The 16,379-nt window shown below is 42.0% G+C and overlaps 1 protein-coding gene across 2 annotated transcripts in view; it reads right to left on the bottom strand.

Annotated features, from left to right (window-relative positions):
- srfbp1 (serum response factor binding protein 1) overlaps nt 1-16,379 on the bottom strand; it is a 178,438-nt gene that overhangs the window by 50,591 nt on the left and 111,468 nt on the right. For both annotated transcript variants that reach the window (XM_039758991.1, XM_039758989.1), the window contains exon 3: nt 6,883-6,955. In XM_039758991.1, coding sequence (XP_039614925.1) covers nt 6,883-6,955 — 73 coding nt within the window. The remainder of the gene's footprint in view (nt 1-6,882; nt 6,956-16,379) is intronic.

The following is a 16,379-nucleotide window of genomic DNA, read 5'->3' as shown; positions in this document are numbered from 1 at the left end:
CATTTCAATAGTGTTAAACAAAATATTAAAATAAATGTATGTGCACTTGACTGATCTATGACGAATACACCTATACTTGCACCTATAAATTTTACTGATCCATTTTACTCTGATTTATTAACAATTTAAAGTTTTAAAAAATGTAACAGCACACATGAGATGTGGAAGAGTCTCTGGAATACACACACTTTAACACAAAGTAAATATGTAAATTCTACTCCAATATAATACTGCCATATTTAATTGCCATTTTTCTCCCTGACCAAGAGAAAAAGTCTAGAATGTTGAAGTGGAAATGCTAACTTGTTTTGTTCTTATTGTCTCTGCCTGTGTCAGCCCATATCCCTTGGTCAGGCTTCCCAGTCTATAACTAAATGTCCATGCACATGATGCAGTGGCGTCAAAGGTAGCTAAGATCTTTATTTCATATTTTGTTGGTATAGAATGCATGTACATTTGAATCCAGGGTGTAGCACAGGGGAAAGCATTCCATTTACTTGTTCTACACTGACCTGACTGTAGCTAGCTTGTCTGTATGTTGTCAAGCTGGTCTGTTGTCTTGGTTACAAAGTAGAAAATCTTAGAAAGTTTTGCAGAGACATTGGTTCCATGGAAATGTTCTTGGCCAGGTTCTGCATTCCATAGGGATTCAGCGGATTCCCCAATGGAGCTGAAAAGACCAGCAAGTATAAGAAGCCCAAAATATGCATGTAAATCGGTCAACTTCCTTCCATCTATCTCCTAAAACATGCTTTCACTCCATCATAGTGAGGTCCAGAATGATTTTCTGGATGGGGTCTGTAATAAAAAGCTCAAAAGAAGACCTAATGTCTTGCACAAGAGTAAATGCCATCCACTTTGGCCCTGGCTGCATCTTTATCACATTAGGAAAAAGGCATGGTGGCTCCTTACTTGAAGAAGAATATCATTCAATTTGATTATATTTTGACATCCATATTTCTCCTACTGTCTGACAGTCAATTCTATCCTCTTCTTCAAACTCACCATCAAGACATCGAACTGTGATAAATGATCCTTGTATTCTGAGGATTAATTTTCCCAAGATGGTACTCCTCCTGCCTTCAATTCTCTCTCCTAAATGATTCTAAGGCCATTTGAACATGTACAGTACTATATAAACCATACTGCTTGGTTTCTGGAAAGGAGGTACATTCTTAGAGCCATTCGTTTGTTGTGCCCGTCCTCAATTCTATTTTAAAAGGAAATAAGAATGATTTGTCTGAAGGGACTGGGTATTGTGAGTGAAAGAGAATGGTATTGTTGGAGGTTGGATGAGTATGGAGGAGTTGATGTAAGTTTTCATGGCTGATGGTGATGTAAACAATGCCTCTGAAATGGTGTTGTTTTACAAACAGTTTTAGCATCTGTATTGCTCCTGGGTCAAACAGTCCTGAACATCACCAATGTTATTTAAATGTGTTACAGGTGTCACAGTATATATATATTGTGAACGCTGGCCCGGACATAGGCAGACGGACAACATAGTTTCACCACACACCCTTTATTATATGCAATATTTAGTTTTCGTGCACTACCAACCCCAGTGCCTCCTGCACCGATCCCCCAAAGTCCAGGCCTCACAGTCCTTTTGTCTTTCTCTCCTGGCCGCCTCCAGTCCTCACTCCACCTCCGTCTTGCTTCCTCCCGACTCTCGCCCCGACTGCTGGGAGGCGGCCCCTTTTATGGGAACCCGGATGGGCTCCAGCTGCTTCCCGGCACTCCTCCGGGACACGCCCTTGTGTGGCGGAAGTGCGGGCTGCGCACCCGGAAGCCGTCCGGGTGTCCCCTGTCGTCTCCCCCCCAGCACTTCCTGGTGTGGCGGAAGTGCTGGGCTCAGGCTGTTCAGGCAGCGGGCGCCGCCTGGCGGTGGCCACGGGCCCCTAAAGGGCTGGGCTTCCATGCCCCTTACCCGAGGCCAACATCATAACCAGGGCGGACACCCCCTCATGGTCTGGTTGAAGTACAGGCCCTCCTCCGGTACTCCTGGACGTCCCGGCCGGGCTCCTGTCTCGGCCGGATGTGGCAAATGATGGCCTGGAAGTGGGGTGCCGCCTGGCGGTGACCACGGGCCCCTACAGGGCTGGGCTTCCATGCCCTCTACCGAGGCCACCAGCGTAACCAGGACGGACGCCCCCTCGCGGTCTGGAGGAGGTACAAGCCCTCCTCTGGTCCTCCTGGGCATCCCGGCTGGGCTCCTGACACTGGCCGGGTGCCACAATATATACACTCACCTGTTCAATTTCTCATTAATGCAATTATCTAATCAACCAATCACATGGCAGTTGCTTCAATGCATTTAGGGGTGTGGTCCTGGTCAAGACAATCTCCTGAACTTCAAACTGAATGTCAGAATGGGAAAGAAAGGTGATTTAAGCAATTTTGAGCGTGGCATGGTTGTTGGTGCCAGACGGGCCGTTCTGAGGATTTCACAATCTGCTCAGTTACTGGGATTTTCACGCACAACCATTTCTAGGGTTTACAAAGAATGGTGTGAAAAGGGAAAAACATCCAGTATGCAGCAGTCCTGTGGGCGAAAATGCCTTGTTGATGCTAGAGGTCAAAGGAGAATGGGCCGACTGATTCAAGCTGATAAAAGAGCAACTTTGACTGAAATAAACACTCGTTACAACCGAGGTATGCAGCAAAGCATTTGTGAAGCCACAACATGCACAAACTTGAGGCAGATGGGCTACAACAGCAGAAGACCCCACCGGGTACCACTCATCTCCACTAAAAATACGAAAAAGAGGCTACAATTTGCACAAGCTCACCAAAATTGGTCAGTTGAAAACTGGAAAAATGTTGCCTGGTCTGATGAGTCTCGATTTCTGTTGAGACATTCAAATGGTAGAGTCAGAATTTGGCGTAAGCAGAATGAGAACATGGATCCATCATGCCTTGTTACCACTGTGCAGGCTGGTGGTGGTGGTGTAATGGTGTGGGGGATGTTTTCTTGGCACACTTTAGGCCCCTTAGTGCCAATTGGGCATCGTTTAAATGCCACGGGCTACCTCTGAGCATTGTTTCTGACCATGTCCATCCCTTCATGAAAACCATGTAGCCATCCTCTGATGGCTACTTCCAGCAGGATAATGCACCATGCCACAAAGCTCGAATCATTTCAAATTGGTTTCTTGAACATGACAATGAGTTCACTGTACTAAAATGGCCCCCACAGTCACCAGATCTCAACCCAATAGAGCATCTTTGGGATGTGGTGGAGCGGGAGCTTCGTGCCCTGGATGTGTATCCCACAAATCTCCATCAACTGCAAGATGCTATCCTATCAATATGGGCCAACATTTCTAAAGAATGCTTTCAGCACCTTGTTGAATCAATGCCACGTAGAACTAAGGCAGTTCTGAAGGCGAAAGGGGGTCAAACACCGTATAAGTATGGTGTTCCTAATAATCCTTTAGGTGAGTGTATATATATTATATATATATATAATTATATATATAACTAGCAAAATACCCGCTTAGCAGCAAAGTAGTGTGTTAAAGAAGCAATGAAAAAGAAAAGGAAACATTTTGAAAATAACGTAACATGATTGTCAATGTAATTGCTTTGTCACTGTTGTGAGTGATGAGTGTTGCTGTCATATATATAGATATATATATATATATATATCTACATATACATACACACATATATATAAATATATATATACATACATATCTACATATATTCACACACATATATAAACATACATATACACATATACACACACACATATAAACATACATATACATACATATATACATATACACACACACACTGTATATACATATACAGTCTTTGTGGTGCGAGCAACTGTTGCTGGGAGTGCCAGAATCCATGAAGGAAGAAAAATGAAAAACATTCTTTGTACAAAATCTTAATTTATTTATCCATTCCTAAATAATTAAATGGGCAGGCTATTTCGTATCAGTGCAATACACCGTTTGTTAAAATGGATGACTCCCGCTCTTACGTGCAAGTCTGCCTGGATATTATGAACTATCGTATCTGTTCAAGTTCTATTTAAATTTTAAATAGAAGGAATTTTTATTTAGTCGACAGAATATTATTCTGGAATAAATCAACTCAAACCTTAAATAACTTATAATATTTTGCTTTCCATAAAAATATATCCTGTCTAAATTATACAAGTTAGAAATAAAGTAAACGTTAAAAGAACAGACATTCAAATTTCTTTACTCTTATGTAATTTTATATAAAAATAAACTTAAATTTTAAATATCCCAAAAGATTTTGCTCTCCATAAAAATATATCCTGTCAAAATTATACAAATTCAAATATGAACATGGTGCATAACAAAACCTGGAAATATAAATAAAATTTGTTCTTTTCAGCAATAACAAATCAAATCATTCAGTTGTCTTTGCTCTTATGTCATTTTATCAGATTTGGACGCCTGGCATCTTTTTTTGGCAACAAGTTTGTTTATGTTTGGTGTGAGGTTCTGTGTTGTGGAGATTCTCAGGATGGACTGCAGGTGCTCATCAGTGAGGCGACTCCTGTGTGCTGTTTTGTTAGTCTTCATCACTGAGAAGAGCTTCTCACACAGATATGTGCTACCAAACATGCACAAGGTTCGAGCCGCATGTAGACGGAGCTGGAGCATTTTTGCGGGAATGGAGTGAATAAACTGTGTGGGCCGTGCAGTATCGTACTTTGCCTTCAGTGTGCCATTACACTGCAGCTCAATCACCTCCATCTGAATCTGCACAGGTGCAGTTTCCACATCGACGGCAAATGGGTTGCGAAACAACTCAAAATATTTTTTTGTTCTTCAAAGTCACCAAAGCGCCGTGCGAACAAGCAAAGTGCGTATTTGGGAACACCGTTGTGCCGACTTGGTTCAACATTACTTGGCAACAAGGAAAATGGGGCAAGTTGCACTGGTGCATTTGTGTCTCCCATAAAAGCAGCTTCACGGGTAGAAATGTCTGCTGAAGTGTCAGATTCTTCTTTAACTCTTCTGCTTTCTGTATCTTATGCATTGCATTCAGGTCTTTCAGGTTATCTTGATGTTTTGTCTCATAGTGCCGTCTTAGATTAAATTCTGTAATTACAGCCACATTAGCTCCACAAATGAGACACACGGGTTTACCGGCAATGTCAGTAAACATATACTCAGCCTCCCATCGGTTTTTAAAGGCTCTATGTTCAGAATCACCTTTTCTTTGGCATCGTGTGGGCTAGCTTCGCAATAACTTGCAGCATCATAAGCTAGACTTGATTAACGCGTAAGTGTTAGGCAAGGCAGCTGAAGCGCTGCATTATGGGATCTGTAGTTTATTGTGTTACCAGCGCTTCATATCCCCGGGCCATTAATAACAATAATATATAAAATGATCTCGGGCGGATATAATTACACGCTGGGCGGATGTGGCCTCGGGCCTTGAGTTTGACACATATGGACTAAATAGAACTTGAAAAGATATATTTTTTCAAATGTGATCGCGCAATTCAGATTGAGTTGACGCGCACTACAGTACATCAAGCCCGTGCTATTGTGGTTTTGTCTGCGTGCCTCAATAAGTTACCCTCCCTTCGCTCTTACTTTTTACCGTTCATCTAATGAATACACTGAGTATGGCTTTACCAAAACAATCATTGATCGCGAATAAAGTATCCATTATTCATTAAGCTTCAATTGGTGATCTGTCTTTCTGCATTAACCGCATATTTTTTCATACGTCTCAAACCAAGGGGGATGCGAGGCTAAAATGAATCGTGCGTACATACTCAGTGCATCCCTCTCGGGTCGAACTTTGGGCGCGGCGCTAGAGGCAAGCCTCTACTATTGTCCACGGCGTGTGGTTTGTCTATTTGAGCGTAGCAGTGTAATTTGGTTTTTGTTCAGCACTCTTTGGAACTGTTGCTTTTTGTCTGTGCACTGCGTCAGTTCACGTGAGCCACTGAATATGGTTTTATATGTCACTTTCGCTTCTTCTAATTGTTTCGCTGCCTTCTTAATTATATATATGTATTTTTTCTTCAGCGGTTTTTGGAGCTCTTCCTGGTTTTCTACGTACTGCGTGATTACGTGGGAGGCGTGATGATGTCACACGAAACTCCGCCCCCCACGGCTTTCGAGCTCAACTCCATTACAGTATATGCAGAAAAATAGCTTCCAGTTATGACCATTATTAGAATTTCGAAATTAAACCTGCCCAACTTTTGTAAGGAAGCTGTAAGGAATGAGCCTACCAAATTTCAGCCTTCTACCTATACGGGAAGTTGGAGAATTAGTGATAAGTCAGTGAGTCAGTCAGTCAGTGAGGGCTTTGCCTTTTATTAGTATAGATAATTCTTTATAAATTAACCACTGAGTAACAATTATCAAGAACAGTTTTACTCAAATTTTGGGAAGGGTCTTTAGGAAAATTGTGTTCAGGAAAAAATTTGAACAAACAACTACTGTTTTAATATGTCTATGTGCAAGCACTGCAAATAAACCCTGTGCATAAAATTATACATGACTCCTTCGTAAAAACAACACAGAGGTACTTGTTTTTTTTAATTAAAAACAAAACAAGCAAAAAAACAAGGATGAGCTTTTTTCCAGTTAAATAAATACCCTATAACTAAATATTTTCACACTGTCCAAAAGCAAAAAATAGATATGTAATAGTTTACTTTCCATTCATTCCTAAACCTCTTAAATAAACATCTTGATGTCAGTTTGTTAACTATTCTTTCTGCAGAACTTAATAAATAATGAAGACATCTATAGGTTTATTATATAAAAGTTAGAAAACTGTTTGGTTAAAAGTGTAAACTGCCCACAGATAAATAATTGTGATTCAGAGGGTGGTACGAGGTTAACTAATTTTATTGAAACATTTTACCTTCATTGCATGGATTTCTTCTATGAGCCGTTGTGCTCGCCGTTGATTTTTTTCAATTTCACCTTCTTTACCTCTGTAGCAATAAAAACATTGACTGTAATTTGCAAATGAATACAGAAAGAAAAATGTAAAAGTCACTAGATACACTGCTAGAACTTTATTACTTAAAAATGAATTCTTTCTTATCAAATGTATCACAAATATATAATTTATCATCCAAAAAGAATAAACAAAAGTTAAAATCTAAAAAAGTCTGATGAGGAATAATGTAGACATAAATCTAAGTAGGATTTCATGTATGGCAATTAACCATGGTGCAGTACACTAAAAATGAAAACACAAACAGAAAAATAGCAATCAAAGCAAATATTAAGTTAGACACTGAGTAACCAGGGAGAAAAAAAACACAGAGGTACTTGTTTTTTTTTTTAAAAAAAACAAGGATGACCTCAGTATGTGCATCTCGGGAACTGCAGGTCTGACATTGTGGTCAGCAACACAGGAGCGCCGCAGGGGACTGTACTTTCTCCAGTCCTGTTCAGCCTATATACATCGGACATCCAATAAAACTCAGAGTCTTGCCACATGCAAAAGTTCGCTGACGACACTGCTATCGTGGGCTGAATCAGGAGTGGACAGGAGGAGGAGTATAGGAACCTAATCAAGGACTTTGTTAAATGGTGCGACTCAAACCACCTACAACTGAACACCAACAAAACCAAGGAGCTGGTGGTGGATTTTAGGAGGCCCAGGCCCCTCATGGACCCCATGATTGTCAGAGGTGACTGTGTGCAGAGGGTGCAGACCTATAAATACCTGGGAGTGCAAGCTGGATGATAAATTGGACTGGACTGCCAATACTGATGGTCTGTGCAAGAGATGACAGAGCCGACTATACTTCCTTAGAAGGCTAGCATCTTTCAACATCTGTAATAAGATGCTGCAGATGTTCTATAAGACAGTTGTGGCGAGCACCCTCTTCTACACGGTGGTGTGCTGGGGAGGCAGCATAAAGAAGAGGGACACCACACGCCTGGACAAACTGGTGAGGAAGGCAGGCTCTATTGTAGGCACGGAGCTGGATAGTTTGACATCTGTGGCGGTGCGACGGACGCTGAGCAGGCTCCTGTCATTCATGGAGAATCCACGGCATCCACTGAACAGTATCATCTCCAGACAGCGGAGCAGCCTCAGCGACAGACTGCTGTCACTGTCCTGCTCCACTGACAGACTAAGGAGATCGTTCCTCCCCCACACTATGCGACACGTCAATTCCACCCTTGGGTAAACGTTAACATTATACAAAGTTATTGTCTGTTATACCTCCATTTTTATCACTCTTTAATATTGTTTTTTTTTTTATCAGTATGCTGCTGCTGGAGTAATTGAATTTCTCCTTGGGATATGCCATCTATCTAACTCTCTCTCAGGTTATCATAAAAGAATTTACGCAATAAAGAAAATACTTTCAACTGCCAACAGTGTCTCACCATGTTTATTTCTATATTTTTATTAACTTTGAAGGTCTTATTTTATTTATTTTTGGGATTTCTTTATGGTATTGGTATTGTCAAGATTATGGACAATATTGTGATCTCAGTTTAGGGTCATATCGCCCACCCTAACGAATAGGCAATGCATGTAGGAATTTCTATCTACCTTGGAGAATACTCAAACAGTCTGGATGATAACTTGCATTTTTCTAGTCACGTAAAGTTTACAAAATATCACCAAGTCAAATTTAATGGTCTGAAAGGTGTTGTGTGGTAACTTAATTCATTTTTGAATGATATACTGTTTATTTAAATTTCATACCCACATAAGTAGAGGATGTTTAATTTGATAAAAACTATATAAATGAGCTAAAACGGAAACAAAAAAATTACACTGACTCTGCTCGCTATAATAAAATCAGATTAGACTGCGTGATTCATGTAAATCTGCATTCCATATACAATTTAGTATTCAACCTATTGTACTCCCAAGGTCCAATGTAAAACCTGTCAGAGTCACCACTATATACATGTGAGAGAGTAGAGCTATACTACAGCTTCGAACTGCATATAACTTTAATGTGTCTTTTCTTGGCAATTTTTTTATAATGTAAAGTTGTACAAATTAGTAACATCATTAGTTCAACAAACTGTGAAGCTTGGTTTGAATGATATTCAGCAGTTTCACACTTTTATGTTGATCTCCATTGATAAGTCTTATCTCAATGATTCTGAAGCTGCCTGGCAGTTACTTTCCCACTATAATCTGTTTTCTTTAACAATAATCTGGCTACTACTTGCAGTGTGTCAAGATCACTAAACCTAAAATTCCACAGCAGTTGTTAAACTACATCGAATATGTATCAAATGTAAAAACGTTAAAATTTTTGCTTTTGCACAGTGGAACTCTTGAGTAACTTGACCTGAAAATACAATGCTAATAATGTGATATATATTGCAGTGCTTGAAAAACAAGTAAATGGTATCTTTCACTTGTAGCATACTGACTCCATGAGAGGCAGCTTTAGACACCATATAATTATTAGACATTTTAACATCACTAAAACATTAAACTCCTCGAGCCGCCAACTTATCGTGGTGGAGGGGTTTGTGTGTCCCAATGATACTAGGAGCTCTGTTGTCTGGGGCAACCAAGGCAAACTGGTCCTAGGTGAAGGATGAGACAAAGAGTGGTTCAATAGACCTTCTATGATGAATAAATAATTTGGACCGCTTTTTCCCTCACCCGGACACGGGTCACCTTGGGCCCCCCTCTGGAGCCAGGCCTGGAGGTGGGGCTCGATGGTGAGCGCCTGGTGGTCGGGCCTGCACCCATGGGGCTCGGCCGGGCACAGCCCAAAGAGGCAACGTGGGTACGCCTTCCCGTGAGCTCACCACCTATGGGAGGGGCCAAGGAGGTCAGGTGCAGTGTGAGTTGGTTGGTGGCCGAAGGCAGGGACCTTGGCAGTCCGATCCCCGGCTACAGAAGTTGGCCTTTGGGACGTGGAATGTCACCTCTCTGAAGGGGAAGGAGCCTGAGCTAGTGCACGAGGTCGAGAGGTTCCGGCTAGATATAGTTGGGCTCACCTCGACACACAGCTTGGAACCAATCTCCTTGAGAGGGGCTGGACTCTCTAAAACTCTGGAGTTGCCCCAGGTGACAGGCGCCGAGTGGGTGTAGACATACTTATTGCCCCCAACTTGGAGCCTGTACATTGGGGTTTACCCTGGTGGACGAGAGGGTAGCCTCCCTCTGCCTTCGGGTGGAGGACGGGTCCTAACTATTGTTTGTGCGTATGCATCAAACAGCAGTTTGGAGTACCCACTCTTTTTGGAGTCCCTGGAGGGGGTGCTAGACAGCATACCTTCTGGGGACTCCCTCGTACTGCTGGGAGACTTCAATGCTCACGTGGGCAATGATAGCGAGACCTGGAAGGGTGTGATTGGGAGGAATGGCCCCCCAGATTTGAACCCAAGTGGTGTTTTGTTATTGGACTTCTGTGATCGTCACGAACACCATGTTCAAGCATAGGAGTGTTCATATGTGCACTTGGCAGTTCGATGATCAACTTTGTGGTCGTCGTGACGTCAGACATGCGGCCACATGTCTTGGACACTCGGGTGAAGAGAGGGGTGGAACTGTCAACTGATCACCACCTGGTGGTGAGTTGGCTTCAATGATGGGGGAGGATGCCAGTCAGGCCTGGTAGGCCCAAACGTGTTGTGAGGGTCTGCTGGGAACGTCTGGCAGAGTCCCCTGTCAAAAGTAGCTTCAACTCCCACCTCTGGCAGAACTTCGATCACGTCCCGAGGGAGGTGGGGGATATTGAGTCCGAATGGGCCATGTTCTGTGCCTCTATTGTTGAGGCTGACGGAGCTGTGGCCGTGAGGTGGTCAGTGCCTGTCATGGCAGCAATCCCCGAACCCGTTGGTGGACACCAGCGGTGAGGGATGCCGTTAAGCTGAAGGAGGAGTCATATTGGACCCTTTTGTCCTGTGGGACTCTGGAGGCAGCTAATAGGTACCAAAAGGCCAAGCAGAATGCGGCTTCGGTGGTTTCTGAGGCAAAAACTTGGGCATGGGAGGAGTTTGGGGAGGCCATGGAGAAAGACTTTCGGATGTCTTCGAGGAGATTCTGGTCCACCATCCGGCGTCTCAGGAGGGGGAAGCAGTGCAGTATCAACACCGTATATGGTGGGGATGGTGCGCTGCTGACCTCGACTCGGGATGTTGTGGGTCAGTGGGGGGAGTACTTCGAAGACCTCCTCAATCCCACTAACATGCCTTACAATGAGGAAGCAGAGCCTGGGGACTCGGAGGTGGTCTCCGCCATCTTTGGGGCTGAGGTCACCGAGGTGGTCAAAAGGGCAGGGCCCCAGGGGTGGATGAGATACACCCAGAGTTCCCCAAGGCTCTGGATATTGTAGGACTGTCTTGGTTGACACATCTCTGCAACACTGCATGGACATCGAGGACAGTGTATCTGGATTGGTAGACCGGGGTGGTGGTCCCCCTCTTTAAAAAAAGGGGACGGGAGGGTGTGTTCCAACTAAAAACAGGGATCACACTCCTCAGCCTCCCTTGAAAAGTCTACTCGGGGGTTCTGGAGAGGATGGTCCATCGGATAGTTGAACCTCAGATTCAGGAGGAACAGTTTTATTTTCAAAATGGTCATGGAACAGTGGACCAGCTCTACACCCTTAGCAGAATCCTGGAGGGTGCATGGGAGTTTGCCCAACCAGTCTACATGTGTTTTGTGGACTTGGAAAAGGCGTTTGACCATGTCCCTCGATGAATCCTGTAGGGGGTGCTCCGGGAATATGGAGTACCAGCCCTTCTGATAAGAGCTGTGAGGTCCCTGTACAACCGGTGTCAGAGCTTGGTCCCATTGCCAGCAGTAAGTCAAGCCCGTTTCCAGTAAGAGTTGGACTCCGTCAGGGCTGCCCTTTGCCACCGATTCTGTTCATAACTTTTATGGACAGAATTTCTAGGCGCAGCCAGGGTGTTGAGGGGCTTTGCTTTTGCCCAGAGGGGACTGGGCAGTCTCTTGGTCTGGAATCCCTACAGATTTTACTTTTTTCTCCAGCCTCTGGAGTTTTTTTTTTTGTTTTTTCTGTCCACCCTGGCCATCGGACCTTACTTACTCTATGTTAATTAATGTTGACTTATGTTTATTTTTTATTGCGTCTTCTATTTTTCTATTCTTCATTTTGTAAAGCACTTTGAGCTACATTTTTTTGTATGAAAATGTGCTATATAAATAAATGTTGTTGTTGTTGGTTTGGTGGACTCAGGATTGGGTCACTGCTTTTTGCAGATGATGCTGTCCTGTTTGCTTCATCAGGCCGTGATCTTCAGCTCTCTCTGAATCAGTTCGCAGCTGAGTGTGAAGCGGCTGGGATGGTAATCAGCACCTTCAAATCCGAGACCATGGTCCTCAGCTGGAAAAGGGTGGAGTGCCATCTCAGGGTTGGGCGAGAGATCCTGCCCCAAGTGGAGGAGTTCAAGTATCTAGGGGTCTTGCTCACGAGTGAGGGAAGAATGGAGCGTGAGATCGACAGGCGGATCAGTGTTTTTCGTGGTGAAAAAGGAGCTGAGCCGTGAGGCAAAGCTCTCATTTACCAGTCGATCTACGTTCCTACCTTCACCTATGGTCATGAGCTATGGGTAGTGACCAAAAGAACGAGATCGTGAATACAAGCGGCTGAAATGAGTTTCCTACTCAGGGTGTCTGGGCTTTCCCTTAAAGATAAGGTGAGAAGTTCAGTCATCCGGGAGGGGCTCAGAGTAGAGGCACTGCTCCTCCGCATCGAGAGGAGTCAGATGAGGTGGCTCAGGCATCTGATCAGGATGCCTCCCTGGTGAGGTGTTCTGGGCACGTCCAACCGGGTGGAGGCCCCAGAGAAGACCCAGGACACGCTGGAGGGACTATGTCTCCCGGCTGGCCTGGGAATGCCTTGGGATTATCCCATAAGAGAAAGAAGAAGTGGCCGGGGAGAGGGAAGTCTGGGCCTCTCTGCTTAAGCTTCTGCCCCCGCGACCTGACCTTGGATAAGCGGAAGAAGATGAATGGATGGACAAGAAAAAGGTAATGTAGTACAGGCATGTCAAACACGCAGCCAGCAACAGAAAAAAAAAATAAAAAATTGAGAAATCACATCACTGAGAAATCATTTATTTTTAATAAATCTGCAAAAACCTCAAGTAAACCTTTTTCACGTTGTCATTATGGGGTGTTGTGTGTAGAATTCTGAAGAAAAAAATGAATTTAATCCATTTTGGAATAAGGCTGTAACATAACAAAATGTGGAAAAAGTGATGCGCTATGAATACTTTCCAGATGCACTGTATATTGACTGGTACTATCACTATTGAAGTATTATTGCTTGTGTGCAAACCACCGTAGGCTATTGTTTCAAGTAACTGCATTTAGTGCGAGCGGTAATTTGTAATATGAAAACTATGTTTTTTTTCCTTTTAATTTGGAATAAGACTAGGTATTACTGCTGATTTAGTCTTTGAGGTTTTATAGTAACTCTTTAAATCTTTCAGACCCAAAAAGTATCACCCAGCAAAGTTTACATTTATAGGAAACAAGGAAATTCCTTTGATTGTTGCCAGAATAAAATTACAAAACAAGGAGATACATTTAGTACCACGGAGAGTCAATAGTATACATTTTTAAAATAATGGTAATGTTTAAAGAAGACTGCACTACTTTTTTTTTTTGGCCATTTAAAGGATTTTAACAAGACAAATCTACATATCTTTATACAGTTACATCACTTACTTATTATATTGAAGATGGGAACTTAAATATTGCAACAACTGTGAATCATATTACATTTAGTTTTCAATAATGGTTTATACAAAAGCTGCTTTTAATGCATAGAGAAAATTGTATGAATATAACATATACATAAATTACAGTTATTCTTTGTTTTGTCGGAAGGGTAGATTCTGTTTAAATACCTTTTTCAGCAAGTAAAATTCATACTCAAATCAAATTGATTTAAGACTTTCTATTACCACCCCAAACCCCAACTCTCCAACACTTGAACTCATTACTTGCACTGAAATTATCTAACTGTACATATGGGGTAATTCAGTATTGCAATTATTAACTACCACCACCAATGGAATAAATTAACTAATTCCAGGTGTGGCCAAGCATCCCTTACCCTTGTACTTTTGATTTTCAGACCTCCCAGTGATTTAATGGTGCATTAACATTAATCAACTTTTGAGAGATAGGAGATATAAATATGGTGGACAGTCAAAGACTAAAGAACTCAAAACTGTGGAGTCACTGCAACTTTAAACCTTGTAAGAAATCTGTCTCAAAAAATGAGCTCTGCTGATATGGAAGAAGAACTGAGACGTAGGTCAATAGCAGTGATGATGACTTGAGGATAATCCAGCAGCACTGTCAGTGTCTATTCCTTCTGGCAGATCAAAATTCATATCTATCAGTTCAGAATGGAAGTTAATAAGCAAAACTCTTTTCCAAATTTTTTTGACAGGTCAGCATTTGACATCATACACCACACTTTGTTTACCTCACAATCTTTGCTGCCATCTAGTGGATAAAAATCTAACAATACTCTAGGCAACTTCTGCTGACACTTAACAGGAAACGTTTGGTATTTTTTCAAGTTGAAGTTATTCCTTCACAATCATAGTGTATATTAATTTGCCACATGAAACTGTGTTCTACAGTGAAGAATATTTTATAAATAAAAAAAAAATCTAGCCTGCCCTTGTGTTTTATAAAAGAGATAATGGATATTTCTTCAAACTCGCACCCACTTATTCACCAATTATATTTTGTGCTATTTTACATAGCTCACAGAGCATAATTCACAACAAGTGGCATTAGTGTGAAAATAATACGTACGAGTTTCATTGCACTTTGTACAAACAACAATATGTCTGAACTGAATTGAGCATACTGCATTTCATTGTTAATAAAAGGCTTACATTTTTTGAAAGAACCAAGCTACTGGTACATCACACCTTCTGTGGTGTATCATACACACACATGAAAATGAAAAGGACAGAGTGTAAGAGACTGAAGCACTGCAAACCAATTATCAATTTTTTAATGCATGATGAGTCTTCCTGGGGATATAATAATAAAAAAAAAAAACTCAGGACAACGTTTTTGAGTGAGTAAACTCACTGATACCAATCAATCCATAAATACAAAGGGATAACTTGCAAACACCATGCAAACTCTGGTTCTGTAAGGCAAGAATGACAGCTCTGAATTACCACTTTATGCTAAAACATCTGTACAAAACTTACTAAACTTCAACTGTGATTTCCCTACAACATAGTGGCTCCCTGTCCAGGGATTGTTCATGCCTTATGCAGGATGGATTCCTATAATGTATGTTCAGTTCTTGTCACTTGATTAAATGCTAATGCATGCTTAATATTCTCTCTCACAAAAGTGCAGACACAGTTATCAATCCAGCAGCAGGAGGTAATATCTCTGCAAAATAGTGAAATACACTTCCATATAGTGCAATAATTTGAGTAATCATGTGATTATTATTGTCTAGTTGTCTACACAACTGTAGCAGTGCTACTATTAGTGAAAACTGCATCGCCCAGCAGTCCCTGCAGGGGCTGTTGGGGTCAAAGGTCAAAGTGTTTTGTGTTGTATTTTGTGTGTTGTTTACCTGTCAGACTGCCTTCTGTTAAGTCGTATTTAATCGCTGTGTCCTGGATTGTATTCGTTGCTGGGGTCTGGATCGTCTGTCTACCTGTGTGCTGAGGACTGATTTTGGATTCATTGGCTTCCTTGCAAGAAAAGGAGCGCTCCTGAACCATCCATCCGTCTTCACCCTTACAGTGTCTACCGGTAGGACTGTTTTTTCCTTCCCTTACAACATACAGATCGCTGGACTTGCTCTCGTCATCTCTCATTACATCCGGGTTGGTATTCCATGGACTTTGCTGTGTGGTGTTTGTGTTTATATGTTTACAGTACACCCCCAAAATTCGCGGGGGTAACGTTCCTAGAGCACCTGTGAATTATGAAAAACCGCAACTTTTGGATGTGGTTAAAAATGCCTTTTAAATGCCTATTTTTAAAGTTTAAACCCTAAATACAGTCTGCCCCAAAGCACTTTAACTTCGTTGCAAATTCAGCTTAATACATTACCTAAAAAATTACCTTATTACCTAAAAACAGAATGTAAAAGTAAACCCATATACCCTGTACAGTAATGTACTGCTATGTCTCCCGCAGTGCCAGAATGTAAAATACCGATGTTACCGTTATACGTACTGTAATTCATGCAAGCGTGTTTTCTTTGGTATACACTGTCATTTTCTTTGTTATGAGTAAATACATAATAATTTAATTAAAATACAGTAAAATGTACGGGTACTCACCAATGATGAATGATATTGATGCTGATGAAGTAGCTGTGCAGTATGATGCACTGGATTTAAAACTCCTCGGGTGGCGCCTTTTCTTCAGGCGCTTCAGGA

Source organism: Polypterus senegalus, chromosome 7 (assembly GCF_016835505.1).
Source record: "Polypterus senegalus isolate Bchr_013 chromosome 7, ASM1683550v1, whole genome shotgun sequence".
Taxonomy (NCBI): domain Eukaryota; kingdom Metazoa; phylum Chordata; class Cladistia; order Polypteriformes; family Polypteridae; genus Polypterus; species Polypterus senegalus.
This window is presented reverse-complemented; position numbering and strand designations above follow the sequence as displayed.